This window comes from Sorex araneus, chromosome 3 (assembly GCF_027595985.1).
Source record: "Sorex araneus isolate mSorAra2 chromosome 3, mSorAra2.pri, whole genome shotgun sequence".
Classification (NCBI taxonomy): domain Eukaryota; kingdom Metazoa; phylum Chordata; class Mammalia; order Eulipotyphla; family Soricidae; genus Sorex; species Sorex araneus.
The window spans coordinates 30,490,530-30,518,189 of NC_073304.1; the positions used below are offsets into that span (position 1 = coordinate 30,490,530).

The following is a 27,660-nucleotide window of genomic DNA, read 5'->3' on the forward strand; positions in this document are numbered from 1 at the left end:
TTGCTTATGTCTGCTGGGTACATAAGACCTCCAGGACTGACCTTCATAGTATTAATGAAGAAAATGAAGAGCATAAAAAAGGAGGACTTGTCCTGAGTCTCCCAGGACTTCTCTGGTTTTGGCACTAAAATCCCCATGGACTAGGAATTTGTCTCAGTCCTGAAAGACCAATACGGTTGGTCACTGTCAATATTACACAGTAAGACCCCTCCATAGCGGAAATAATCCAGTGTAATCAATCTGACACCAATTGGATGAACTTACTGGGAGATCAAGGACACTTCAATTGCCTCTTCTATTAGCTAATGGTTCCCTCATTAGTGGCAAAAGACAGAAGAAACTTGGTGAGGATGCCCAAGTTGCTGAACTCATACACAGCCCCATCCTTCTCTCCAGAGCCATTTTATACACAGGTCCATTAAAGGAGAATTAGCATAGCAAAGAAAAGTCCACTAAGAGTCACAGCTTGGGTCATCCTGTCCCTCTAGTTATTAAGAGGCTCTACCCTACTGCTTTTAGTTAAATTTCAAGAAATTATCCTCAGCTGCTCAAACATATGAGCCACCCAAACCTAGAGTAGCAGTTTTTGAGTTTCCTTGAATCACTTCCAAAATCACTTCTGGATCAGCCTGAATTCCAATAAAAACAAATTGTTGCAGATAGATAGATAGGGGACCCTGGTAATGAGTTTTGAGAAAATAATAAAACTTAGGAGAAATCTCCTAGCCCTGATGTAGCCCAAAGGCCTGAGGACCATGTGCCTTTGAGATGACAGTCCTGAGTTCTTTGGAGATGGAGAAACTGAGGCACCACTCAGAGAAGGATGGAACCCCTCAGAAAAGGAGAAGCTTCTAGAGAATCTAACAGTTGTGATAAGACTATGAAATGACTGTCAAGAGCCCAAGATATTCCTGTCACAATGCCCAGATTAACTTTAACATATGCACAGAACTTCAGGCCAAGACAATGGGGAGAAATTTTATAAAATCTCCCAAATGCCATTCTCTGGCTTTTTTACTCTGGAGAAGCTTCTCTCAAACATGATTCTCTCTTTCTCTCTCTTCACATTTCTCTAAACTTCTTTCAATAAAAAATATTTTGCTTCATTATTTCACTTCCTCCTGAAATTCTTTTCTGTGAGGGATGGCAGCAGGCCTGGAACACCTTACTTTCATTTTCCTGTAAAGAGCAATTCCTCACTCCAGCCTGAGTCCATGGCCTCGTGAAGACTTGTGTAGTAGGGACCAGCTCTTGTGCCACGTAGGTGCAGGAAACTTCAGCTGCAACTTGGTAGCTCCTCGTGGCTGGGGGTATGGGGGCATCAGTGCTATGTAGGTACTCGCAGCAGTCCTGACCCATGCTGGGAATTTCTGCAGATGGCTGAGGAGGGTTGAACAGAGAAGCAGAAGCACCTATTTTCTTGAGGATATGTCCCTTGCTCCCTACTTTAACCATCTCACCCACCACATGATAGCATATTCCATCTGGGTTATCTGAAGGCATGAACAGAGCTGTCGATCCAGCAATGGTTGCAGTGGAGTTGGGAGAAGCCCTAGGTCCGTGTTGCAGGGGGAAAGTCTGAGGAACTGTGTGGTTGGGACAGATAAACCCCCAGAGAGGAGCAGCATTAAAGAGGAGCAGTGTCTGTGTGAACACACAGCCTGCCCAAGGCAGCCTCGAAGGTGGAAGAACCAGGCGAAAGCAGCCCCTTATCTTTTCTCTGCTCATACCCTCCCATCTCCTGCGGGGCTTCCGGGTTATCCAGAAGGCAGATGAGCTCCTTTAATGCCCTTCATCCAAGCCAATCTCCCATGACAGAGGAGTAGGATGGGAAGGGGGAAGAACTGATTTAAAGTACTAGGAAGATGCCTCAAAGGGCTGTAGCACACGTTTTACACACGGGAGCACATGTTTTACACAAGGGAGCCTCAAATAGGATTCCTGGCATGCATGGTTCCCTGAGCATAAAATCCTGAAAGGTGGGGGGTGGGAGGGGGGATACCTGGAAAATAATAAGAATTGTTGCAGTGGTTCGGTGAAGTGGCAGATTCAGGTAAGTGCTTGATTGGTAATAAGTGAGCATGCACAGGTGAAACAACTTGAGAGACCAGAGAAGAAATGTTAACTGTTGAAGGGCATGTGGCTGGCTTACACTGAGGCCAGGGGGCCTGTCAGTATTCTCCCCACGGCCCTTCCCAGTGCTGGTGGCCCACACGGCATTGGTGCTATTAAACTTTCCCTTCACTCTTTGCATTGGGAGGCACAGCTCCTCATTCTTTCATTTCAGCAATTATTTTTCATTCTTCACTTCTCTGAACATCTAACTTTTTAAACACATGATGAATTGCTCAGTACTGGCACAGACACACTTCATCCAGATTTAATGGACTTTTCCATTCATAGACACCGCAACCCTCTTTAGATGTACCCAATTAAGTGCTATTAATAATACCAAGTTGAAGGCCCAGAGAAACCAATTCTAATTCTGGCTTGGCCACAAACTAGATGTCTTGTTTGGGAGAAATCCACTTGACTTGTTCAACTTGGTTTTATTTAAATATTACAGCTGGAGAGAGGAGCAGGAGGGCAGAGGAGAGATACAATAGGCATGGAAGAGTGGGGGTGCCAGGTGAATTGAGTCAGTCGCTTTAAATCTCACCCATGGAACAGGTAGCCATTTAGAATAGATAATGGGATAGTTGTGGGTGGGATATGGCACTGTAGCCATAGTCCAAGAAGTAGCACTGTAGCACTGAAGCACTGTCGTTCCATTGTTCATCGATTTGATCGAGCGGGCACCAGTAACGTCTCCATTGTGAGACTTGTTATCACTGTTTTTTGGTGTAACAAATATGCCACAGGTAGCTTGCCAGGCTCTGGCGTGCGGGTGGGATACTCTCCGTAGCTTGCCGGGCTCTCCGAGAGGGAGGGAAGAATCGAACCTGGGCTGGCTGTGTGCAAGGCAAATGCCCTACCCACTGTGTTATTGCTCCAGTCCTTGTAGGTGGGATATGGCAGCAGATTTAAAGGAAGCCCCAAGCCACAGAATTCTCTCTCTCTCTCTCTCTCTCTCTCTCTCTCTCTCTCTCTCTCTCTCTCTCTCTCTCTCTCTCTCTCTCTCTCTCTCTCTCTCTCTCTCCCTCTCTCTCTCCCCAGCCCATTTTTTCTTTTTTTTTTTCATTTTGGGTCACACCCGGCTATGCTCAGGGGTTACTCCTGGCTCTGCACTCAGGAATTACTCCTGGCAGTGTTTGGGGGAACCATATGGGATACTGGGAATTGAACCCTGGTTGGCTGTGTGCAAGGCAAACGCCCTACATGCTGTGCTATCGCTCCAGCCCCAGCCCACTCTCTCTTTCTGGACCAGCCTCTCCCTCTCTTCACAGGCTGTAGAACCGGGTAGTGCTGAGTGCCCAGACAGATGGCCAGATACAAGCAGACCTCATGGGCCCAGACAGGGGTGGCATACATACTGGGCCCAGGAAACCTCAGATTCAGGTAGCGCTAGATGCCCAGGTCGTATCAAGGTGCTGAGCACAGGAGTCTCACCCTTGTGCGCGTGGCCATGCCCGGAGACAAGGAAAGCTGAGACAGGATCACAGGAACTGCTATGGTAGAGTTAGGGCCCAGGGACAGGTACAGAGCACAGGGATCTCACCCTTGCACATGTAGCCATGGCCGGAGACTAAGGAAAGTGTACATGGGATAGAGAGAAACTCAGGGACAGGACCTGGCTAGTGAGGCCCGTGGACTTCTTGGGATGATAGTGGACTGGAGGCTATTCACGGGAAGCTAGTGGACTGTGTGGGATGAGATAAAGAGGTTGTTCATGGGATGGGGCAGGGATAGGGCCATTGACATCATTCATGGGTCATGGAGAGGCCTGGACATCTGGGGAGGGACCTACCTACTTTATCTGTACAATGAACTCTAAGCTGTGATCTTTCAAGTTTTGCATGCAAATCTTTCTATACAATTCTCGAGTATCCACAGCGCCAAGAAAATCTGCTTTGATGCCAACAATAGCACAGAAGCTATGGCACTCACTCGTTCAACCCCCAGCACTACGTGGTCCCGGTGGGTACCATTACAAGCGACCCTTGAGCATAGTGCCAGAGTAGCCTCCCAAAGCACTGCCATGTGTGGCCGCAAAAAATAACCATAACAATAAACATTAGAGCAGGTGATTTCCAGGCTCTTTCCAGTACCCACGTTTAGTGATGGAAGAGGAGCAAGATGACCCACAGAGATCAAGCCCCTGCCTAGTATCAGGGTCCTAAGCCCCTGTGAGAAAGGATCATTCTCCCCATCTTACAAATGAAGAAACAGAGTCAGAGCAGAAAAGTGCTTTGCCCAGAGCCATGACACTGCTTCATAGAAGCACCAGAATGTGGCCTTTGGATGCATCTGACACAAGGAACTAAACTCTCAAATCAACAATTTTCAGATTGTAATTCTTTAATGAACAGCATCACAAAGGAATTTATTATAAATGCAAATGCTTCGGCCCAGTGAATTCTTGTTAGTGAATCTAAATTATGCTCCAGTGACAGAGAAGCAGCCTCCAACTATTATGCTCTGCCACCCCTCTGTCTTTTCCCCTCTGTGGTTATCTACCTGCTCTTTCTCTTTCCTCATCCCCTCTCCCACCCTCCTCTACATATCATTTCATGCTCAATCCTGCAAATATCAATACTGATCTTTAAACAGCCCCAGCGTGGTTCTAGTCTCACGCAGCCAATTTTAGCTTTTAAATGTGTCGATTGCATCATCCTACCCACAAAAAGATCTCGGTTGTATGTCATGCATCTTTAAATCTTTTACTATTGCTGGCTTTCTTCATATTTGCAAGGTACCCGAAGCTTTAAGGTGGTGGTGCCAGCCAAGTCGAAGGAACAGACTTGAGATGTAAAGGCGCTAGCACAGGCTAGATGCCAGGACGGATGTATGAGCAGGCGGCAAGGGACTGGAAGCAGCAGCAGCAGCAGCAGATTCTAAAGCAGTACATGACAAACAAAGAAGTTGGGTATTCCTCCTAAAAGAAAGTGTTGCTTGGGTGGAGTTTCAAATCATAACCAGAAGGATAATTATTGTGTAGTGGCAGGTTTATTTGCATCTTAATTTTGTTTGCAGGTCAACTTGGATAATGTGGGGGTCAAGAGGGGTGGTGAGGGGCTGGAGCGATAGCACAGCAGGTAGGGCGTTTGCCTTGCACACGGCCGACCCGGGTTCAATCCCCAGGATCCCATATGGTCCCCTGAGCACCGCCAGGGTTCATTCCTGAGTGCAGAGCCAGGAGTAACCCCTGTGCATTGCCGGGTGTGACCCAAAAAGCAAAAAAAAAAAAAGAGGGGTGGTGAGGGAATCAGGAGAGGTAGCCTCAGAAAATAGTGCTTCTACCTCTCTGCTTGAATCACTTCAGTCACCCAGGGAAATGCCTGGTGTGAGTCAGGACTAGTAAAGTCTGCTATGACCACCTATGTGGCATGGTGCTTATGTCCCGCCAGTCCTGCGAGGCAGCCATTGGGTCTTGGGGAGGAATTGCTCTTTGCAAGAAGGGAAAGTCAGTCTTGACTTTGACACAGGCATTCCAGGTCCAGCACCTTCCCTTGCAAAAGAGAATTTCAGGAGGAGGTGAAATAATAATGAAGCAAAATTATGTTTTTTTCTTTTAAATTTTATTAAAACACCATGATTTACAGTGTTTCTCATAATAGATCTGTTTCAGGCACACAATGTTCCAACACCAGTCCCACCGTTAGTGCCCTCTGCCTTCACCAATGTCCCCAGGTTCCCTCCGCCCCCCCTTCTGTCTCATTGGCAGACATGTAACAAATTTATTTCATATTACTTGCTTCAACAAAACTTAAAAGAATGGCAAATGAAATTATCAGGAAATAAATCAATGAAAGTCAATTGTGATGATTGATTGCTAAGTGATTTTAATAAATATAAATAAGATGTTATACACTACTGAAAATGTATCAAAATCCTTTAGCAAGCTAAGAGTAAACATACCTTTCTTAATCTAGTAGAGGGAAGTCATAGGCATCATTATTTATTGTCATACTTAATGCCATATGTTGGAGAATTTGTTCTGTCCTTTGGAGAAGCCCTTTTAATGCTTCTTGCAAAAATGATTTCAAGGCTATGGATTCCCTAAGCTGTTGCTTGTCTATGAGGCTCTGTATTGTTATTTCAAATATGAGCACTAATCTAGCTGGTTAGAGTATTCTTGGTGTGGAAATTCATTTTATTGAATTTTTGTACTATACCATTTCATACTCTTCTGGCTTATGAGGTTTTATTTGATCTGCTGTCAATATCTTATGGGCTTTCCTTTGTATGTAAGTTTCTTTTTTGATTATTCTCCTTCCAGTATTCTGTCTCTCTTTGGAATTTTCCATTCTGAGTACAATGTGTCTCAAGTTTTCCTAGTTGAGTCTATTTTTCCTGGGCCCCTTAAGGTCTGTTGGATCTTGGTTCCTATAATCCTCAACTCTGGGAAACTATTACTGATTTCTTTAACTATTGTTTCTTCATCACATTTGCCTTCCTAATTTTTAGGGACGACAGTGATTCTTACACTGTTTTTCTTGGACTCATCCATAGCGTGAGTTATAAGGTATGCTGTTCACTTCTTTTCAGACTATTTTTCACCTTCTGCTATTCCGTAATAGTTTCCTCCTTCTCATCATGGAGCAATTTGATCTTTTGCTCACTTTCTGCTACTCTGCTGTTCAGAGCTTCTATTGGCTTTTTAAAATATATATATTATCTATGATGTGCTTCATTCCTTCATTTCTAACTGTAGCATATTTTTCATTTCTACTTTCATACTTTCTTGTGCTGTGCTGACTACCTGTGCTTGCGTTTCTTTGAACTCACTGAACATCTTCATCACAGTGTCACTAAAGACATTGTTTGAGGATTTGCTGGTGTTATGTCTTTGATGACACAGTTTTCACTCATTGAGCTTGGTGGGTCTTTTGTTTTGTTGTTGTTTTTTTTTTTTTGCTTTTTGGGTCACACCCCGAGATGCATAGGGGTTACTCCTGGCTAATAATGCACTCAGGAATTACTCCTGGCGATGCTCAGGGGACCATATGGGATGCTGGGAATCGAACCCGCATCGGCCTCGTGCAAGGCAAACGCCCTACCCACTGTGCTATCGTTCCAGCCCCCACTTGGTGGGTTTCTATGTGCTTTCCCCGCTGGTTTTCTTGTGTTCTTGCTATGCTGGGGGTGAGTCATTGGAGTGAGACCCCCAGAAGATGCTGAGGGTTTAGGCTGGAACTGCTCTCTTTCTTCTACGCCCAACTTCACCAAATGACAGGAAGAATAACTGTGATCAGTGTGTAAGTTGTTGAGTAGATCTGTCACATGTGACCGGAGCTGTGGCATAGAGCCATTTATATGCCACAGATTGGGTGTGGAGGCTGCTGGGACCTAACTGGCAGAGAGGGGCTCTGCCTCCCGTTCCGGATGAGGCCCAGGGATGTCAGCTGGGGGCAAGCTTCACCTGGGATGGTGGAGCAGCAAGCAAAAGAGCAAAGTAATTTTTATTGAAAGAAATTGACTTAGAGAAATTTGGGAGAAGAGAAAGAGGAGAGGAAAAGAGGGGAGAAATTGAGAAAGAGAGAAAGAGAGGGAGGGAGAGAGAGAAAGAATGTTCAAGAGAACCTAGGCTTTTCCACAGTAGAAAAAAACTGAGACTGGCTTTTTGAGAGAAGATTATCCCCACTACCTTGGTTTTGTTGTTGTTGTTGTTAGTTGTTTTTTGTTTGTTTGGGGGCCACATCCAGTGGTGCTCAGGGCTTACCACTGGCTCTTCACTGAGGGATCACTCCTGGTGGGTTCTGGGGACCATACGTGATGCTGGGGTTCAAACCTAGGTTGATCACATGTAAGGCCAACAATCTGACCAACTGTACTCCAGCCCCCATGATTGTTTGGGGTTTTTTTTTTGGGGGGGTGTTGACTTGACTCTGCTCAGGGCTTATTTCTAGCCTTCTTTCCTGGAGGCACTCAGGGGACCATATGTGGTGTTAGGGGTTTCCCCCTTGCAGACAAGTGCCCTCCCCACTGTACTGTATCTCTGGCCTCTCCAAATACTAGGCTTGGAGTTCTTGACACACACAGAAACCTTGGGTTCCTGATGGTCTTATCATGACCTCTAGATTCTTCTGGAGTCTCTCCATTGAGGGGCCCACCCCAATCTGGGTGAGGACTCAGTCTCTCCAACTCCAAAGAGCTCAGAATTTGCATCTCAAAGGGAAGTGTTCCTCATGCCTTTGGCAACTTCAGAGCGCCTCACTTTTTTTTCCTTGCTTTTTGGGTCACATCTGGCGATGCACAGGGGACCATATGGGATGCTGGGAATCGAACCTGGGTTGGCCGTGTGCAAGGTAAACGCCTTACCAGCTGTTCTAATACTCCAGTCCCCTCCTCACTTTTTTGCTTCTTCTGTTTGGACTGGAGCGATAGCACAGTCAAGCGGCCAACCTGAGTTCGATTCCTCCGCTCCTCTCAGAGAGCCCGGCAAGCTACCGAGAGTATTGAGCCCACGCGGCAGAGCCTGGCAAGCTACCCGTGTGTATTGGATATGCCAAAAACAGTAACAATAAGTCTCTCAATGAGAGACGTTACTGGTGCCCGCTCGAACAAATCGATGAGCAACGGGATGACAGTGACAGTGATTTCCCCCAAACTCATAAACAGGATCCCCCTTACCTATCCACCCAAAACAGCTTCTTTTTTTTTAAAAAAAAAAAAAAGCAAACAAGGGCAAAGCCAGGAGTAATCCCTGTGCATTGCCAGGTGTAACCCAAAAAGCAAAAAAAAAAAAAAAAAAAAAAAAGCAAACAAAATTTTTCATCAACTCAAAATCTGTGCTCGACAATTCCTCAACAATAAATTTTGGGTTACAATCTCACAATGATCAAACACCCATCCCTCCACCAGTGCACATTTCCCACCACCAATATCCCGGGTATACCCCCCTTTCCCACCCTCCCCCCGCCCCCGCCTCTAAGGCAGACAATATTCCCCGTACTCTCTCTCTTCTTTTGGGCATTATGGCTTGCAACACAGACACTGAGAGGTCATCATGTTTGATCCATTACCTACTTTCGGCATGCATCTCCCATCCCAACTGGTTCCTCTAGCCATCATTTTCTTAGTGATCCCTTCTCTATTCCATCTGCCTTCTCCCCTCTGCTCATGAAGCGGTATTCCAGCTATGGGGCAATCCCCCTGGCCCTTGTATCTACTGTCCTTGGGTGTCAGCCTCATGTGATGTCAAACCCATTTTTTTCTCCCAAACTAACACTTCTACACATGAAGCCAGGGCTAACTCAGTTTTAGCAGAAGAACACAGGGCTAAAGTAGTGTTGTAAAGTTTTTTTTTAATTTATTGAAGAACTGTGATTTACAAAGTTGCTGATAGTTGAGTTTAAGGCATATAATATTTCAACACCAATCCCACCACCAGTGTCAACTTCCCTCCAGCAGTATCCCGTATTCTCTCCCCAACCCCGACCCCAATAGATGGATTCAAGCATATAATTGACATTATTTATGTTTACTGGTATATGTTTATAAAGGATGCACGTATCAATGGCATCAGTGTATAAACTCTTGGTGTCAAGTATATACACTCTCCAGAGAATCTGTGATGACTCAGGTTCCCATTGATGTGGGAACAGGGGTTCTGGAGGTAGAGGAAAGGTGAGAGCATTGCTTGGTTCATGGCTCCAAGTGGTGCCCAGTATAAGACTTGGAGACAGCTGTGAAGGTGTGGGTGGCAGGGTCTTGCTGGATGCCCACCAGAGCCATGCATCTAAAGCCCCCAAATGAGACATGTGCTTTTGTGGAGAGGTGTGCTTGGGAGGAGTGGGACAGACCCAGATCTGATCAGGAAGCCTAACTTTGTGAGCTACGCTAAGAGAACCCTATCTGTACACTCAAGGCTGTCATATCTGCCTTTTCAGGCAGCCATAACAAGATAACCAAGGCCAAGTGGTTTATACAACAGAAATGGGTCTTCTCACAATCCTGGACGTGAGAAGTTCAAAAGGAAGATGCTGTTAGTTTGGATCAGCCTCAGCTTCTCTTCCTGGCTGGCAGATGACCACTCACTGATCTTCAAATGGACTTTTTTCTATGGAGAGAGAGAGAGACAGAGACTGAGAGACAGAGAGTCAGAGAGAGAGAGAGAGAGAGAGAGAGAGAGAGACAGAGACAGAGACAGAGACAGAGACAGAGACAGAGACAGAGACAGGGAAAAGAAAGGATGAGAGAATATAGAGAGAAAGAAAAGAGATATCTGTTTCCTCTTCCTCTACTGATAAGGATGCCCGTGCCCATGATCATGACCATTCCCTTAAAACTTCATTTACCTTTCTTTTCTCAAGTACAGTCACTCTGCAAGTTAGAGTCCCAAAGAAGAACGGGGCAAGGAATACAGTTCAGTCCTCCCCCATGTAGGAACCCAGGCAGCCTGCCTTGGAAGTCAGCTCTGTCATCTCTCTGTATGGCGGAGGAGGGGGTGGAATGGACGGGATGGGGTCCCGAGGTTTCACAACTCCCCTACTCCAGGAGACAGAAGACTGGTAAATGTTGGGATGGAGGAGGGGTAGAGCCACTGCCCAAGGCAGGAAGCACGCTAGAAAGAGGAGCCAGGGAGACTCTGGGGTCCAGACCTAGGGAAGTGGCTGGCTGGGGTAGCCATGCTGTAGAGAGGGGATGGAGGTCAGGAGTCCCCATCTCTGCAAGCTTCGTGTGCAGAGGGCGGGTGACACCCCACCCCAAGGGAAATGTCCAGGAGCCTCTGGACCTAGCAGTGACCTGACCTGGAATCTGAGCTTGAGAAAGTCTCGGTAGCCAATTTCCAATTCAACCATAGTTCTCTGGAGCATCTCTTTGATCCCAAACAGTCTGAGAGGGACAAGGGGATCAGGCTGGCTGCAGGCCTGGCCTCTCATTGTCCCCTTGGAGCTGTGTGACACAGCAGGCTTGGGGCTCAGCAACTGTACCGTGCAAAGCAGGGCAGAGTAAAGAGAGAAGCAGAGCCAGGAGATGCGGCATTCAGGTTCAACCCACACCCCACCGTTTGGTGTAACAACGAAGTGTGAGTTTTCCAGGGGTGAACGGACACCCCAGAGGGAGCCAGAATACAGCCAGAATACTCCAAGGTCCAGACCCCAGGTCCTCAGAAGGAGGCCTGCATGGGTGCAGGGAAACTTGGGAGGGCGAGGAAAACTGGGTTTCCTACAGAACGGCCCTGTACGCGGCCCGCAGTGGGACAGCTGCCACCTAGTGGGCAAGCCAAGCCAGCGCTGAGCTGACAAGCTGCCTGGAGGAAGAGATTTCCATCCTTCTCCTTTCTCTCTCCTCTTACCCCATCACCTCTGCAAAGCAGGGTCATCTCCAAGCCAACCTTCACTTCCCTCTGCTCTCCTACACCAATGCCGGCGTAGGGAGGGAGAGGCGGGGATTGAAAACAAGCAGGAGCCTGAAGTTTTGTAACTGGATCAAACGGAGTTTCTTGCATCCCATTAAAAGGAAGAGGCTGGGAGAGATGTAGCGGTTTGGTTTCAGGGACCACGTGGCGCTTTCAAAGCTTGAGCAGTAGCAGCTCCTCTGATCCTTGCCCACTTGGGCAAGAATCACAAATGCTCCCCCCCCACCAAACCTTCTGAGTACTGCTTTGGAGTCCCATCCCTGCCCACCCCTACCCCCCAAAAAGAATGGAAGTGACCCAGAGACCCACATATCAGCAGTAGAAAAGGCGGCTGCCTTGCAAGCATGAGGCCTCAAGTTTGAGCCCTGAAGATCTCCAGGGCATTACAGTCAAGGACAAGCCAGCACCATACCGGAAGTGTGCAAGCACCAAAACTAAAAATAAACAAGCACAGAGGTCAGGGTGTGACTTCAGCCCCAGCCCCTGAAAGCACATGAGCAAACAGCACAGCTAAAGTGTGTGACTTCCAGTCATGGCAGTAGAAACAGCAAAGGGAGAGAAGGAAAGGGGAATTTAAAAAAAAAAAAAAAAAGAATGGATGTGACCAGGAAGTTTTGAGAACAAGGGATCCACTCCAGGACAGAAGCCAGGCTGTAGAGCATGGCCTGGAGAGATAACACAGCTGGTAGGGCACTTGCCTGGACACAGCTGACCCAAGTCAATCCCCAGCACCATATGTGGTCTCCTGAGCACCACTCAGAGTGGTGGTGAGCACAGAGCCACGAGTAAGCATTGAGCACTGCTGGGGGTGGCCCCCAAACAAAAAAAGTACAGAGGAGAAGGGGACTGTTAGATAATATTGGGTTACCCTTGCTCCTCCCGCAGGGAGCTTAGGTTTATTGAGCTACTCCCACAACAGTGCCCTGAGGCACACCCAATTCTATCAGGCATTGATAATCCTATATTGCTTTTCTCTTTCCTTTATGTCCTTTGCATGGATTATTTAGCAATGTCCTTTTCGTATAGACACAGGAAGAGAGTTGATGCTATGTTTTGAAACATGGGAGTTAATTGACTCCAAATAATATTTATTCCTGGGCATCCATCATATTTACCTGACTTCAATCTCAGTTGCCTTTACTTCCTAACACCCCCAAATGGAGGGTCCTGATGAAGGAAGTGGATGGTAGCTGGCATTGAAAATGGACATGCTAAGCACCATCACACTGTAGCACTGTCATTCCATTGTTCATTGATTTGCTCGAGCGGGCACCAGTAATGTCTCCATTGTGAGACTTGTTGTTACTGTTTTTGGCATATCAATAACACCACAGGAAGCTTGCCAGGCTCTGCCCTGCAGGAGAGATACTCTCGGTAGCTTGCTGGGCCCATAAGTATAATTTAAGAGCATGGTCATGGAACAAACTCTGTCCTAAATAAGGACCCTGTTGGGGTTAGGAAAGACTAAACTTGCCTGAGGACTGTAGTCTGGGATATATATAGCGAGATGTCTCTAGGAAGAACCAACCTTTAAACTTAATATATCTCTTACTGTGTTCATACAAAATGACTAGAAATATTATAAGAAGTAAGTTTACTATGACTGGTTAAATAGATTACTAGCTGAGAAAAGACTTGTGAGACTTGTTACTATTTTTGGCATATAGAATATGCCAGGGGTAGCTTGCCAGGCTCTGCCATGTGGGCGAGATACTCTCAGTAGCTTGCTGGGCTCTCCAAGAGGGGCAGAGGAATCGAACCTGGGTCAGCTGCATGCAAGGCAAACACCCTACCAACTGTGCTATCGCTCCACAAGTCTCACAATGGAGATGTTACTGGTACCTGCTCGAGCAAATCAATGAGCAATGGGATGACAGTGACAGTGATACAGCTGAGGAAAGGAGAAAACAATACACCCTGGATGGAATCCCACCCTTGAGAGGATCTCCTAGTAATCTAGAGTGCTGAACCCTCAGATGAGATCTTGTCCTTGAGTTCATCTCCTAGAACTTCCCCTGAATGAGTGTTTTTACCTCTGTTTATTGTTATGACAATGTTCAACCCGACCTCTGTGTACCCCACCCTTCTCGATTTCTATATAACTATGCTGTAAGGGGTGAGAGGGGTAGAGGACTATGATGAAGATAAGGACTAGTAGAGGACCTTGAGGTCTACAAGGAGACTAAGACGATGGAACTATGATGACTGGAACTATGACCAAAACTACAACGATGATTGTGCTGTAAGGACTATGCTGGGGAGGAGAGAGAAATAAACTGACTACAGACCAGCCTGGGGTCCTGTCCTCTGTTCCCTGGTCCTTCCAGTTCCAGGGCCTCCCATGTTCTCTCCCGCATCCCGAGCTCTGCAAGAGAGATGGAAGTGGTTTCCGGGTGGAGGTTGGCAGCGTGCTGGAGGTAGGCTGCACACATGGATGACTGTACTGAACTGGAAGAGTGATAATTGCCATAATGCCATGAGAGAGATCAGCTTGGGGAAAAAATGCACATAAAACACACCAAGTAAACTGTGGAAAGCACATCTTTTTGTTTCTGAACAAGGTTAAAATTGTGACTTTCAAAAATAAATACAGAAAAAAAGTCACAGATAATTGACATGTTGAGCTTCAGCAGTTACCCTCCAAATAGCTCTATCTACTTAAAGAGGCTTCGCCCACTAGCTGGGAGGCTGGGGAAACCATATTTATTTGGCTGCTAAAATGGGAGCAAGGTGATATCCATCACTTCCAAGGTGGAAGCCTTAAGAACCAGGATGCAATTTTTTTACGGGCTCCACCCACTCCTTTTGCCCCCTCTGGGTGCAGGATGGAGCCTGGGTGAGGGCACAGAGAGGAGCGCCCCCTGCTGGCACAGGAGGAAAGGTTGTACTGGTCAAATGAGAACTCGGTGACTACAGCCTTCGGAGGTTAGGGGGCCGGTATGTGACTGCAGCTTCCCCTGCATGCTCCTAATTCTTCTGAGTGCTTTGATAATGTGCCTGTGCCCTGGTGACGAGACCACATTCAAGTATTCAATGTCCTTCTCCTGCCAAGTGCCAACACTGCCAAGATCAGACGCGGGATCATGCACCGTTAGCTGAAGTCAGCACTTCGGCTAGGAGGAGCCTGGCGGAGAGGTCTTCGGCACGTGTGTCTTGGTAAAGGAAAAAGAGGTGAGGCACTGGGCTGACACCAAAGAAAAGGAACTGGCCAGAGTCCTGGCCCAGAGGTCATAAGAAATGGCAAGAGAACCTGCCTGTCACATGCCGAGCACCGGGGCCCAGTGCAGACTGGCAGATACTGGGGGGGTGAGGGGAGAGTGACCCTTTTGTGGGTGGTGGAGGGGGGTGGAGGTCGGGGCTGGAGGTGGGGGCTGGGGAGATCAGCGTCCTCTGTGGGCATCACTGAGCCTTGGGGATCACTCAGGAACAGGGGGACAAATGGGCAGAGGGCCAGTCTGGCTCTCTCAGGGGTAGCTGGGGGATCCACAGACCTGGGGACCCTTCTCTGCTGCTCTCTGGGGCCCTGGCTCCAGGCTGAGTCCAGCAGGTCCTCTCCACATCCTGCTGACGAGAACCGTGTCCGCAGCCCCTGGACCCTGCCCGGAGCTGCCTCGGAGGCCTCGAGGGAAGGAAGCAGACAGAGGCAGTTCACCTTTTCCCTTGGCCGCTGGGCCTGGAGAAAGCAGAGGCAGGACTGGGGAGGCGTGGGGAGGTGCTCGCTGCCCCTCCAAAACCACCACGGGGGTCTCCGCTGGAGACGTGGACCACCGTAAGTCTCCCGGTGAGGACCCTGCTGGCGAATGCCCCCATTTCTCACCCCCCCAACTCTCCAAGTCTCGGATGAGACCCTGCAGTTGAAGGGCTTGTGCCTAGGCAGAGAACAAACACCACAGGCTCAGCTGCCCTGGGCATCGGCCAAGCTGGACCCCAAAGGCAACTTGGAGGGCAGAGAGCTGGGGGCGGTGGGCCTGGGGCTGACCCCCAGCCCAGAGGGCAACTTCAGACCACAGGGCCTCCTGGTTCCCTTCTGGTGCAGCAACTTGATCTTCCTTAGATCAACATGCAGGGGCTGCTCGGGCAACCACCGCCCACCTCCCCTCTTTTCTTTTTCGAGGGGGGTGCGGTGGGGGAGCCCCTCTCCCTGCAATGGGCAGCAGGAGAGAAGCAACTGGCGTCAGGCCCTCCTTTATTTTGTATGAAATAAGCTACAGATGGCTCCCGCCTCACAAAGGTGCCCAGTGCCACACGGCCAGGGTGCAGAACCTGAGCATCTCCCAGGAGGTGGCTGTGTGGGGTCCACGAGCTGGGGGAGGGGTCCCTCGGGCTGCAGCAGGGCCCACTTCCGGTGCAGGCTTGTCAGGTGGGATGGAGCTTCAGGGTCCAGTTCAGGGTCCAGCGCTGCCCCGCCTGACTGCAGAGAGCTGCACCTCTGGCCCCAGGCCCACGGTCTGTCCGTCCTCTCCACGCAGCGGCTCTGGACAGAAGGCCTGGCCCTCCCACAGGAGAGGCGGGTGAGTGGCCCAAGACTCCTTGTACTTCTGGAGTTGGCCTCATGCCCCCAAGAGCCCCAGAGAAAGGAGGAGATCTTCAGCCCTGGGGGAAGCCCAGACCCCGTCCCCGGCTGGTGCTGCTGCAGTGCCCGAGTGAGCCCGGATGGGAGGCCCAGGCGTCCCCTTCTCCTTGGCCTCCCCTCAGAGGTGGGCGAGAACAGCTCAGTGTGGTGGGAAAGCTCCCCGGACCCACAAGCGTATTCTTGGACACCAGTTGCTGGGGGCTGGGTGAGTAGGAACACAGGCCGGGGGGAGCAACATCCAACTCTCACCTTCCGGGTGAAAGTTGATGGCCCAGGGGCTGCCATCCTGACCGTGAGGGCGGGTAGAGAACCAGTAGGGTCTGGGATCGAATCCCAGGCACGCAGCCCAGTGTGGCTGGGGGTGGGGAGCTCCGTTTTCTAGAAAGCTGGACCCTGGGTCTGGAGCATTCCCCCCACCCCCCCACCCCCACAGCCAGAGCAGGGAAGGAACAAACAGTGAGCCAAGGCCTGTACAAAAGAACTATACACTTTACATATATATTTATATACAGCATATAAATCTCTTTCATCTCAGTCCCAACAACACCCTCCCCCCTCCAACGAAAAAACAAACAGAGAACAACAAAATAAAACAAAAACCCAACCTAAAAGTCGTCAGTAGCAGATCCAAAACCTTACAATAAGAGAGAGAACCAAGTCCTTCTTCCCGTTCCTTTCCTTGCCGTGGCCTTCGAGAGGGGGGTTGATGTTGGGACCCGTAAGGAAAGGTGCCGTACGAAATTGCTCAAAGTGCAAACCCACTGGACTGGCTGAAGCGGCCTGGGCTGTGGCTGGCCGGAGGCGACGCTGGCGGTGGTGGGGGGGAGGGGGTGGGCGTCGGATGAGCCATTGTCCCCTGCACTGGCCACCTGCCCTGGGGTCTTCTGCGCTTTAGACGAGGCGTCCTACTGGGGGTGGAAGAGCAGACAGTGGCTGGTGTTGGCTCCGGGGATGCCCGGTGCCTCAGGGGCATTTCCCCTCCAGAGCAGACTCTGGTGTATTGGGCGTTTCCGGGAGTCTAGCAGTGCCCAAAAGCCCCGGTGTGACCAGCCTGACCATTGTCACGGTGATGGAGGCATTGTGTAAGGGCGGCACACTCGGCATTCCACCAGGGTGTGCACCCAGCACCAACCACACCTTCTTCCTCCCTGATTCCAGCCCTCCCAGCCGGGTGCTCGCTTATAGGTGGGGGATGGCCCTCACCCCGTCCTTCTTGGGGTTCTCCACAAACAACGAAAAGCAGACACTAAAAGCCCAAGCCCCTCCACTCCTGCCTGAGGGGGTCCAAGGAGGGGAGCCCAAGAAGGGGGTGACTTACTGAACGGGTTTGTGCCTGCGCGTTTGCCCTGGGGGAAGCTGCCCAGACTGCCACCTGCAACAAACGGAAACAGAGGGCGCTGGCACTGGCACCCAGCACCAACCACACATCCGGGGCCCCTGGGCCCTCGAACGCCCAGAATGTGAAGAGCCCACTTGAGAAAGAGAGGGAACGAGCAGGGAAAGCGTGTGCTCTCTGTTCCTTATTACTCCTGGGTCAACTGGTTTATGGCCAAAATCTTTTTTTTTCTTTTTAGGGTCACACCTGGTGATGCACAGGGGTTACTCCTGGCTCTGCACTTAGGAATTACTCCTGATGGTGCTCAGGGGACCATATGGGATGCTGGGAATCGAACCCAGGTTGGCCGCATGCAAGGCAAATGCCCTACCCGCTGTGCTATGGCTCCAGCCCTGGTGGACAACAATTTTAAACAGACCCCCTTTTCCCACAAGGTCGGTCTCCTGCCTCCTCGGGGTCTCCTCGGCTGTTCACTGAGAAAGGGTTGGCGTGGGTGGGCGTTGGCAGAAGCTACGTGGGCACTAGTCTTCCAAGTCACAAAGTTGGTCAGAGACGGAAAGTTGGATCTGAGCCAATCTGCTATGGCGGGAGCAAATCTGGAAACAGGCTGAGAGCAGAGGAGAGGTTCCTGCAAGGGCTCCTGTGAACCCCCAGGGTCACTCATGGCAGAGGGAAGTACCTGAGAGGCTCCTGCAGGGGAGCAGAGCTGGAGGCAAGCACCCCCCAAACTGGGAGCCCTGCGGGATGTGGGATGTGCGTGCATGGTCCCCTCCCCACTTCCCCTCTGGGTGGGAACAGAAATGGGGACCAGAACTGCCCTGCGTAGCCCTGCTTCTGTCTCTCTCTCAGCCTTTCTGGGAGGGGGATGGGCTGAACTTGAGTAGATGGGGGAAAGGCATGATCAGAGGAAAGGGTGGGAAAGATTCCCACACTTCCCCACTGACCATGTGACCCCACTGCTCCTGCTCCCCGCATGGTCAGGGAAACAATCCTTAGCGCCAAGAAAAAGAGACAGAATGGGGGCATGGTTGACCTTGGGTGTCCAGTTTTACCTTGCGGGGAAGCAACTTGGAGAGAGAGAGAAGGACAGGGCCATGCTGGTGTGTGGGAAGCCGCAGGGACAGGTGGCGAGGCTCTGTCCAGCGGCTGCAACCCCTCGGGAGAGCGGGAAGATCTTCCACTGGAAGAGGGGCAGTGCGGCCCTGCCAAAGGGGTGTCAGGAAGGCGGGAGAGAGCGCCCCCCTGTGGGAAGGCCTGGTGCTCCTAGAACCCACAGAACCCAGAGGAGCATCATGATGGAGCAGGTTTAAGAGATCACAGCTTTTGTTTGCTTTAATTTGGGGGTCCTAGTGGCTGGCTCTGCACACAGGGATCATTCATAGCCGGGCTCGGGGAACCATCCAGGGTGCCGGGGATCAAACCCAAGTTGGTTGCATGGAAGGCAAGAGCCCTACCTGCTGTTCTATCGCTCCAGCCCAAGTGTGTGTGTGTGTGTGGGGGGTCTTTACCCAGTGAAACAGCTTGGGCCTGGCTCCCTGTCTTGGGAAAGTCGCTTTTAATTACTTACCTACTGTACTATCATTGCTCTAGACCCAGACCTGGCTTTAAAATATATATATATATGTATATATATATGTATATATATATATATATATATATATATGGAAGAACTATTCTCTTCCCCACCTGCTTTACAGGGCAGTGCTTGATGCAGGTGCTTAGTGAAACTGGGACGACCCCAGGAAGAGAGAACCAGCATTTCAGAATGGCTGTTCTTTCCAGGATGTGCAGGAAATTCCACTCCCCAGCAAGGACTCTGGTTGGTTTAGAAATAAATGAATAAACAACTTTAGCACTGTCACTGTCATCCCGTTGTTCATCGATTTGCTCGAGCGGGCACCAGTAATGTCTCCATCGTGAGACTTATTGTTACTGTTTTTGGCATATACAATACACCACGGGGAGCTTGCCAGGCTCTCCAAGAGGGACGGGGGAATCGAACTCGGGTCAGCCACGTGCAAGGCAAATGCCCTACCCACTGTGCTATCAAAATAGAACATGGATTGGGTCCCTTGCCTTGCATATGGCTGATCCTGGTTTAAATTCCTGGCCCCCTACATGGTCCCAGGAGTGGTCCCCGAGTGCAGAGCCATGCATGAGTAGGTCCTGAGCACCACCTGTTTGTGCCAACCCCCCAAAAAACCCCAAAATACAAAACTAATAACTTGTGTGTAGGAAGCATTTCTAAACACGTCAGTCCCTCACACCCAAAGCTATACTCATCCCTAAACTCCCCCGTGGGCCACCCCCCATTTAGTGTGCAAGCCTGGCTCAGTCCACCAGAGGGCGCCACCTGACCCTAGCCAGGCTCCCTAACCTACACCCTTTGCTGCCACTTTGCTGCCACTTCCCAGAGCCGAGGGGAGGAGGGAAACGTCTTGTGTTCCCCCAAGGACTTTCGCCACAGCTGAGTTCTTCACACCCACCATGCTGTTACAGCTTCAGGCCAAACTCACAAGGTGAGTGATTGCAGATGAGGAAACGGAGACCCAAAGAGTTCTGAGAAGTCACCCAAAAGTGGGCGACAGAAGGGGGATACGAGGCCAAGTGCCAACAACATCAGGGCGTCTGGTTTTCCCTGGAGCTTCCCCCGCAACCCCCGCCACCAGCCTCCAGCCCAGTCCCCCATCCTCTCCCATGCTGTCCACTGGGGGGGGGGGGGTCTACTCTCCTCAGATGAGCCAGGCTAGGAATGACCAGTTCCCTCCAGAAGCTTCTATTTCCAGCAGGACTTGTTCCCCCTCTTCTCAATACTGGTCCCTCCCTGGGCCTCCCTCTGGCAAATAAGATGGCGCTGCTCATACACGACCGTCTTTAGGGACTCAGAAGCTCCTTAGGAAGGGGCCACAGTCTGGCTGGAGCCCCCTGACCTTGCGCTGGTGCCTTTTCTCATGGGCCTGCTTAGATGCCCCAACTGCAGCACGGTCTAGGGAGCCTCAGAGACTTCTGCCTCGAGGGCCCCGCCCACACGCAGACCTGGGGAACAGAGTGATCCTGATTTACTTGTGTCCGCACTGCCTCCTCCTCATGCCGCCTGGCCCCGCTGATTTATCTTTTCTGCCTCACTCCATCATACACACACACACACACACACACACACACACACACACACACAGATATACACATGCAGTGCACAGCTGCACACAGGCTGCCAGACTTCCAGGCTTCACAAACACATGCAGACATAGGAAGATAGACATGCCAGAGCATGGCAGTACCACCCGCCTCCCAGACAGACAGACAGACAGACAGACTATGCACAGACTCGATAGACACACCCACCCACCGCCATGTTCTCAACCCTGCAGTGCACTGCAGGGCTCAACAATATCTCCAGACCTTTGGGGTGAAAGGTCAGGAGGGACTATGAAGGGCCCAGAAGGAAGGCGGCTGCATGCAGAAGCACCCTGGGGTGCCCATCTGGGCAGAGCTGGAACAACAACTTGAAAGGAGGGGTCCTGAGCGATAGTACAGCGGGTAGCGCATTTGCCCGGCCTATAGCTGATCTGGGTATCATCCCTGGCATCCCATATGGTCCCCCACCTCCTTCCCCCCACCTCCTTCCCCAGGAGTGATCCCTAAGCACAGAGCCAGGAGTAAGCCCTGAGCACTTCTGGGTGAGGTCCGGAAATAAAAAGGAAAAGAGGAAGGAATCCCGTCCCGGCTGGACCATCAGGCTGAGCCCCACCTCTGCCTCCCCAGGGTGCAGAGGGAACACCCAGGGCCCAGGATCGAGGCAGGAGCACTCACCGTCTTTGCTGACGCCCAGGCATCCCTTCAGCTCGGGCAGTGAGATCACCTTGTCCTTGTTCAGGTCGCAGTAGTCGGCGAAGCGCCGGGCGCATTTCTTGGGCTTGGCTTTCTTCTTCACGTAGCGCTTGAAGGGCTTCATCTCCCGCTTGTTGATGTCGCTGCTGCCGTTGCTGTCCAGCTGGCTGAAGTACCAGTGCACCACGCGCTCCTCCAGGGTGTGGCTGGGGTCCGGCTCCGAGAACCTGGGTCAGGAGCCCCAAGGGAACCCTCAGCCCCATTCACCAAGCTCCCCAGCCTGGGCAGCCAGTGGGCAGGACGCTGCAGGGGTGGGGGGTGGGGCTGCCCATCCCAGCCCGATTCCTCTCGGCCCCACGAAGCTGAGTCAAGCCGACTCTCCCTGAAAACTGGATGGTTCATTTCTTGGGAGGGTCCCCAAGGTGGGAGGGGGGTGACGTGACTCTTCTCACATGAAATTGCCCACACCCCTCCCACGGCCAGGAACGTTCTTGGTAGAAACAGGTGAGTGCTCCAGACACCCTGGCATCCTTAACCACTGGAGTCCAGATTTCCCTGGCCGGGTGCTCGCTGCCAACCAAAAATGGGTACAGAGGAGGGCACCCCAGGTAGAAGCCACACTCCTGGCTCCTGGCCAGGTCCTGGCATGGCTTCAAATATGGGATGTGTAGTGTGACCTGTGGCCTCTGGCCGACCATCATCTCAGTGAGACAGATTCAATGTCCCTGAGACAGAGTCCATGTCTGCCCCCCCTCCCACCGTGATGTGTCCACAGCTGGGCAGGGAAGAGTGGGGAGAGGCAGCTGTGGGTTGGGCATGGGCAGAGGTGCTGAGACTGACCAGTCCCAGGACCCTCTGAGCAGAGATGATGTCAGGAGATCCGGGGGCACCAGGAAGCCACATGCTAACTGGAACCCCCAAAGAGCTTCTGCTGAGGCACACTCCATGCACTCATGCAGGGGGAAAAGGTGTCAATGTCAAAGACACAGCAGTGACTGTGTCCACGCCGGCCCATGTACACACAGCGGTCATGGCGTGGAACATGAGCAGCACTTAGGGGCATGGAGTGAAAGCACAGCAGGCACGGTGCTTGTTTTGCTATCATGTAGGCCCCAGTTCGATCCCCGGCACCTCGTGGGATTCCTCAGAGCCCTGCCAAGAGGGATGCCTGAGCACAGAGTTAGGAGCAAGTCCTGAGTACTGCCAGGTATGCCCCCCCCCACACCAAATCCCCAAAACAAGAGCAAGAAATAAATCCTTGGGCGTGTTCCTGTCTACAGGGCTGCCCACCCATTTTACTCACTCGTGCCCCTTCTTCCCCACAAAAAGGTCCATGATGGAAGCTAGTCTTTGGCTCTCTTTGTGTTTGAGTCACACTTGGTGGTCCCCGGGTACCGCATGGCATGTGTGGGGCTGGCTGTGGTGGTGGTCCGGGACTACCATGCATGCAGTGCTGGAGATCCAACTCAGAGGTCCTATCTGCAAAGCATGTGCTCCAGCCTTTTGGACCATTTTCTGGCCAGTATTTAAAACTCTGGAAGCCAATGACAGGTCCGCTCTGGAGCCACTGACAGGTCTGAGGCCAGAAGCACCTGGAGACCCGCAGCTCCTGCACCCAGGACTTGGCACTTAGGCAAGGGGCCCAGGCCCTCCGGTTCAGATCTCCGGACACTTTCCCTTTGTTGGCGAGAGGCAAAGATTAGGAGCCACTTCACAGTCATATACTCAGGCCACGGGCACCGGGACAGACTGTGCAGCCAGTGCTGGCCAGAAGTGACTCCCCAGGGGACCCAGGCAGACCCATCAGGAAGACCCTAAAATGCTTGAAGAGGCAGCGTGCAGCTCAGTGCTAGCGCACTAGCCTTACATGTGGGAGGAGGCCCAAGCTTGATCCCAGCACCACAGGGTCCCCTGAGCACTGAGCTGGGAGCAGCTGAAAAGTATCACTAGGGCTGGCCCAAGAAGGGAAAGACAAAAGAAAAAAGAAAGAATAATTATTTTGTTCTGGAGTCACACCCCTTAGTGCTCAGAGCTAACTCCTGGGTCACTCCCGGTGGTACTCAGTGGACCATATGGGATGCTGGGGCTGGAAGCCTAATTGTTTACATGCAAGGCCAGCCCCCTACCTGCTGTACTATCATTCTGGGATGGAAAGAATAATAATATTTAAGTGTGTGCCAAAAGATGGAATAGAGAAGGGATCACTAAGAAAATGATGGCTAGAGGAACCAGCTGGGATGGGAGATGTATGCCGAAAGTAGATAATGGACCAAACATGATGACCTCTCAGTGTCTATGTTGCAAGCTATAATGCCCAAAAGAAGAGAGAGAGTATGGGGAATATTGTCTGCCTTAGAGGCAGGAGGAGGGTGGGAAAGGGGGGAGTATACCCGGGATATTGGTGGTGGGGAATGTGCACTGTGGAGGGATGGGTGTTTGACCATTGTGAGATTGTAACCCAAACATGAAAGCTTGTAACTATCTCCCAGTGATTCAATAAAATTTTTTAAAAAATAATAAGTGCATGCCAAAGCCTTGGTGTGTTCTCTGGGGGTTCCGAAGGAGGTCTCCTAAGGGATAAACAATCCCCCAGTGACCTCAATGTTTAGAGGGGGGCTGGAGACTCACTACTTGGGCAGAGAGCTCATATATGCAGCCAACGTGCATTGAGTCCCCAGCACCTGTCCAGTTTGCCACCAGGAGTAATTTCTGAGCCCAGATCCAGAATTAAGTTCTTTTTTTTGTTTTGTTTTTTGTTTTTTGGGTCACACCTGGCGATGCACAGTGTTTACTCCTGGTTCTGCACTCAGGAATAACCCCTGGCGGTGCTCAGGGGACCATATGGGATGCTGGGAATCGAACCCGGGTCGGCCGCGTGCAAGGCAAACGCCCTACTCACTGTGCTATCACTCCAGCCCCCAGAATTAAGTTCTAAGTACTGCCTAGTGTGGTTCAAAGAAACAAAAACAAAAACAAATTTTTCTTTTCATTACCAAAAACACCCTTGGACTGGAGCCATATCACAGCAGGTAGGGCATTTGCCTTGCACGCGGCCGACCCAGGTTCCATTCCTCCGTCCCTTTAGGAGAGCCAGGCAAGGTACCGAGAGTATAATCCCGCCCGCACAGCAGAGCCTGGCAAGCTACCCGTGGTGTATTGGATATGCCAAAAACAGTAACAACAAGTCTCACAATGGAGACGTTACTGGTGCTCGCTTAAGCAAATTGATGAGCAACAGGATGACAGTGATATAGTGCTACCAAAAACACCCTCAGGCCTGCCTGAGAACCAGTGGACCTGTGTGCCCCGGGATTCAGGAAGCCGTGGTGGAGCCAGACTCTTGTGCCCTTTGTGACAGGAGAGAGTGCGTGCAGTCCTGTCTGTCCACAGCGTCTTTGCTTGTCAGCATCTGCCACTCCCCCTGCAAACCCCTCCCTCCTCAGCCCATCTCTGCCCAGCCTCCCCGGGCAGCAGGAGCCTCCACCAGAACGTTGCAGGAGAGGGAGGTCAGAGTGCCCCGCCAGCCCCTGCCTCTCCCGGGGAACCCCTGGGGGACCATCAGAGCCAGTTCTCCCTTTAACCTTTAGGTGCAACATAGCGTAACGTCTAGAGAGAGGGTGGAATAATAAAGGCGCTTTCCTCGCAGAGACGGGTGGAATGAGGTCATCGCCCCACACTCTGCCAGGGAAGCCTCTGGGCCTCCAGCATGTCCCCCCGGGGCTCCCGCCTGCCCAGTGCATGCAGCAACTCAGCAAACGGAGCAGCAGCAGCAGCAGCAGCCTGGCGGGCTGTGGGCGGGAGAGCGCGTCCCCCACTGCACGCTTCGGAGATCTTGCCCTGCCAGGAAGTGACCATCGCCCGCTCCTGCCCTTCTCCCCCCCTTCCTTTGACGCTGCCTTCCCTCCCTGTCGTCCACAGACTCGTGCTTCTCTCTCCTCACTCCCAAAAGACTTCCGAGCCCAGAACAGCCACCAGGCGGGCCTCAGGCTTTCTGAAATGCCCTCTCTCCTCTGCCCAAAGTCCACCCGAGGAGCCCAGGGCTGGCTGCTTCTTCCCTCCTCCCAGGGATCTGCTCCAAGTACCCCTGAGCTCCACTCACCCATGCCCTGTCCCCACAAACAGCGCCCGCTTCCGGGGCCGGAGCCATAGTACAGCGGGTAGGGTGTTTGCCTTGCACTCGGCCAACCCGGGTTCAATCCCTGGCATCCCATATAGTCCCCCCAACACTGCCAGGAGTAATTTCTAAGTGCAGAACCAGGAGTAATCCCTGAGCATCGCTGGGTGTGACCCAAAATGAAAAAAAAACACAACCTGCCTGCTTCTGCGTGGAAAGCTGGGCCACGCCAGGACTCAACCCTTTGTTCAAGCCAAGTTCCGAGGACATTTCAAACAAAAGTTCCTTAGTTTAGGGACCTTTTTTCCCCCCCAAGTGCCTAAACACATGCGCTAGTCCCCTTGGTGGAACAGTTTGGGGACACATGGAACTCGACACATTTCAGGGGTTCAGCGGCACATTTGAGGTGCATGAGCTCAGGCTTGGCCTCTGAGGAGAAGGCAGGCGAGCCTCGTCAAGGTGCCGGAAGGACATTCAGCAGGAATCTCACAAGAAACAGGAATGGAGCCGGCTGAGTGGCAGTTTCCATGTTTTTCTAACAAAACATAATAGAAAAGAACCCCCTGAAAGCATCTCACTCTGAGTGGGGGCTCTGGTGTGGCAGCTGCCTCGAGTCCCACCTACCTGGCTCGGTCCAAAGTCTCCTATGGAGAGACTAAGATTTCTGCAGAGTCCAGCTTCACCCAGCCACAGGAGACCTGGAGGCCACTGGGAGCTCAGAACCACACGTGATTTCTCCAGGGGAGCACAGGATGTGTGTGTGTGTGTGTGTGTGTGTGTGTGTTGGGTGGAGGGCAGGGGTTCCGGCAAGAAGGCTTTCTCCAGGGTCTCTCTGAATCTCTCAAACCATTTTTATGAGAACCTTTTCCATCACAGTTAGACCTCCCACCCCCACAACTGTCTCCTGACCCCACACCTTTCCCGCTCTCGCATCCTTCTAGAAGGATCCCTTAAAAAGTGGCAACTCCCATCCCCAGGAACTGGAGCTTCCACTTCCAGCCTCTCTCCCACACTGCACCCACTCAATCAGGCCTCCTGTCTGAACTGCTCATCAGACAAGGCTGCGCCCCCACCCCCACGAGCGGGTGCAAAGGCTGCTCCAGGCTCTGTGCCACCCACCTCCCACTTCCACTCAAAGGGCTCTTTGGACCCACAGAACATCCCCGTTTCCTGGGAGACGGCACGGCGGTGGCACCCACACCATCCCAAGGTCCAGCAGGGGAATGTGCACTAAAATATGGGCTGTCTGGCTGAACTCTGGGCGGTTTCAGGGTCAGAGACGGGTTGACACCCATCTCCAGGGTGAAGAAAATCCCCAGGGGTCAAGTCCCTGCTGGGCCAGGGGCCCCTGAGGCTTCCCCAGGTGCGGAGGGGGCTTCCTTTTCCTGCAGCACTTTCCGTCTTGCTTCGTGGCCCCGGGCTCACCATTGGGCCTTGGCGGCCATGCTCGGCTGGAGAGCCAGCCCCATTCCCCACAAGGAAGCTGGCTTTGGCCAAGATCTTGGACCCGGTTCTGCTGTCCCAAGCAGTTTTAAAGAAAGGTGAGGCAGGGCGGCCTGGAGGTGCTAGCCAAGTCAAGCAGACCCACGGAGCCCATCTGGAGTCCGGCCGGCTCTGCCAGCTGTGCGGGTGGGGCTGGGAAGTGCCGAGTCAGCAGCATTCCAGCCCCTTCCAGCATGGTCCAGTTTGGTCGACAAGTAATCTCTCCAGACGGGCAAGGGGAAGCCCTGTCCGTACACAAGGACTCTCATTGCAGGACTAGGTGAGGGGGCCAGGAGGCCCACAAAACCCCTCAGACCTCCGCTCGCAGTTGATTTCTTCTAGGGTGAAGAGAGAAGCCAGCCACCAGGACTCAGAAATACCCTTTGTGACTGAGAAATGCCATGGGGTGCCACAGGGAGGGCTGGTTGAAGGGGCAGGCTCTGTCTCCTGGAATCCTGATGGGAATGACCCAGGGGGTAATTCAAAGTCCCTTCACTATGGATGGCCTTCTCGATGCAGTGCGCATGTGCCTCCACCACCCACTCACCCATTTGCACACATGCCAGTCACAGATGTTCCCATGAGACCCTGTTCTACAATGCTCAGTTCTCCAATTTGGATGGAGCTGCTTCCACCACTAAATCAGGCTGGAAGGGGTGTCACAAAAGTTGGCCTCTCCCGCTCTTCCACTCCTTATGTCTAATAAGTCTTCACGTACTACTGACTCCATTGCTGGAACTTTAGTAAAATACCCCTTCTCCTTGTGGCTTTATTGTTTTTATTGGGGCAGGTGGGTGTTGGGAGCCCCACGCAGCTGTGCGCAGGGCTTACTCCTGGCTCTGCACTCAGGGATTGCTCCTGGC

General features: G+C 51.6%; 1 protein-coding gene across 3 annotated transcripts in view; it reads right to left on the reverse strand.

Annotated features, from left to right (window-relative positions):
- Positions 1-16,508: 16,508 nt before the first annotated feature.
- The window catches only part of SMOC1 (SPARC related modular calcium binding 1), a 148,790-nt gene continuing 137,638 nt past the window's right edge, over positions 16,509-27,660 (reverse strand). For 2 of the 3 annotated variants that reach the window (XM_055133878.1, XM_055133876.1), the window contains exons 11-13: positions 21,184-21,428; positions 17,356-17,409; positions 16,509-16,945 (exon numbers count right to left, since the gene is read on the reverse strand). In XM_055133878.1, the coding sequence (XP_054989853.1) occupies positions 16,929-16,945; positions 17,356-17,409; positions 21,184-21,428 (316 nt within the window). In that variant the 3' untranslated portion in view covers positions 16,509-16,928. The remainder of the gene's footprint in view (positions 16,946-17,355; positions 17,410-21,183; positions 21,429-27,660) is intronic. The other variant, XM_055133877.1, reaches the window with a different exon arrangement.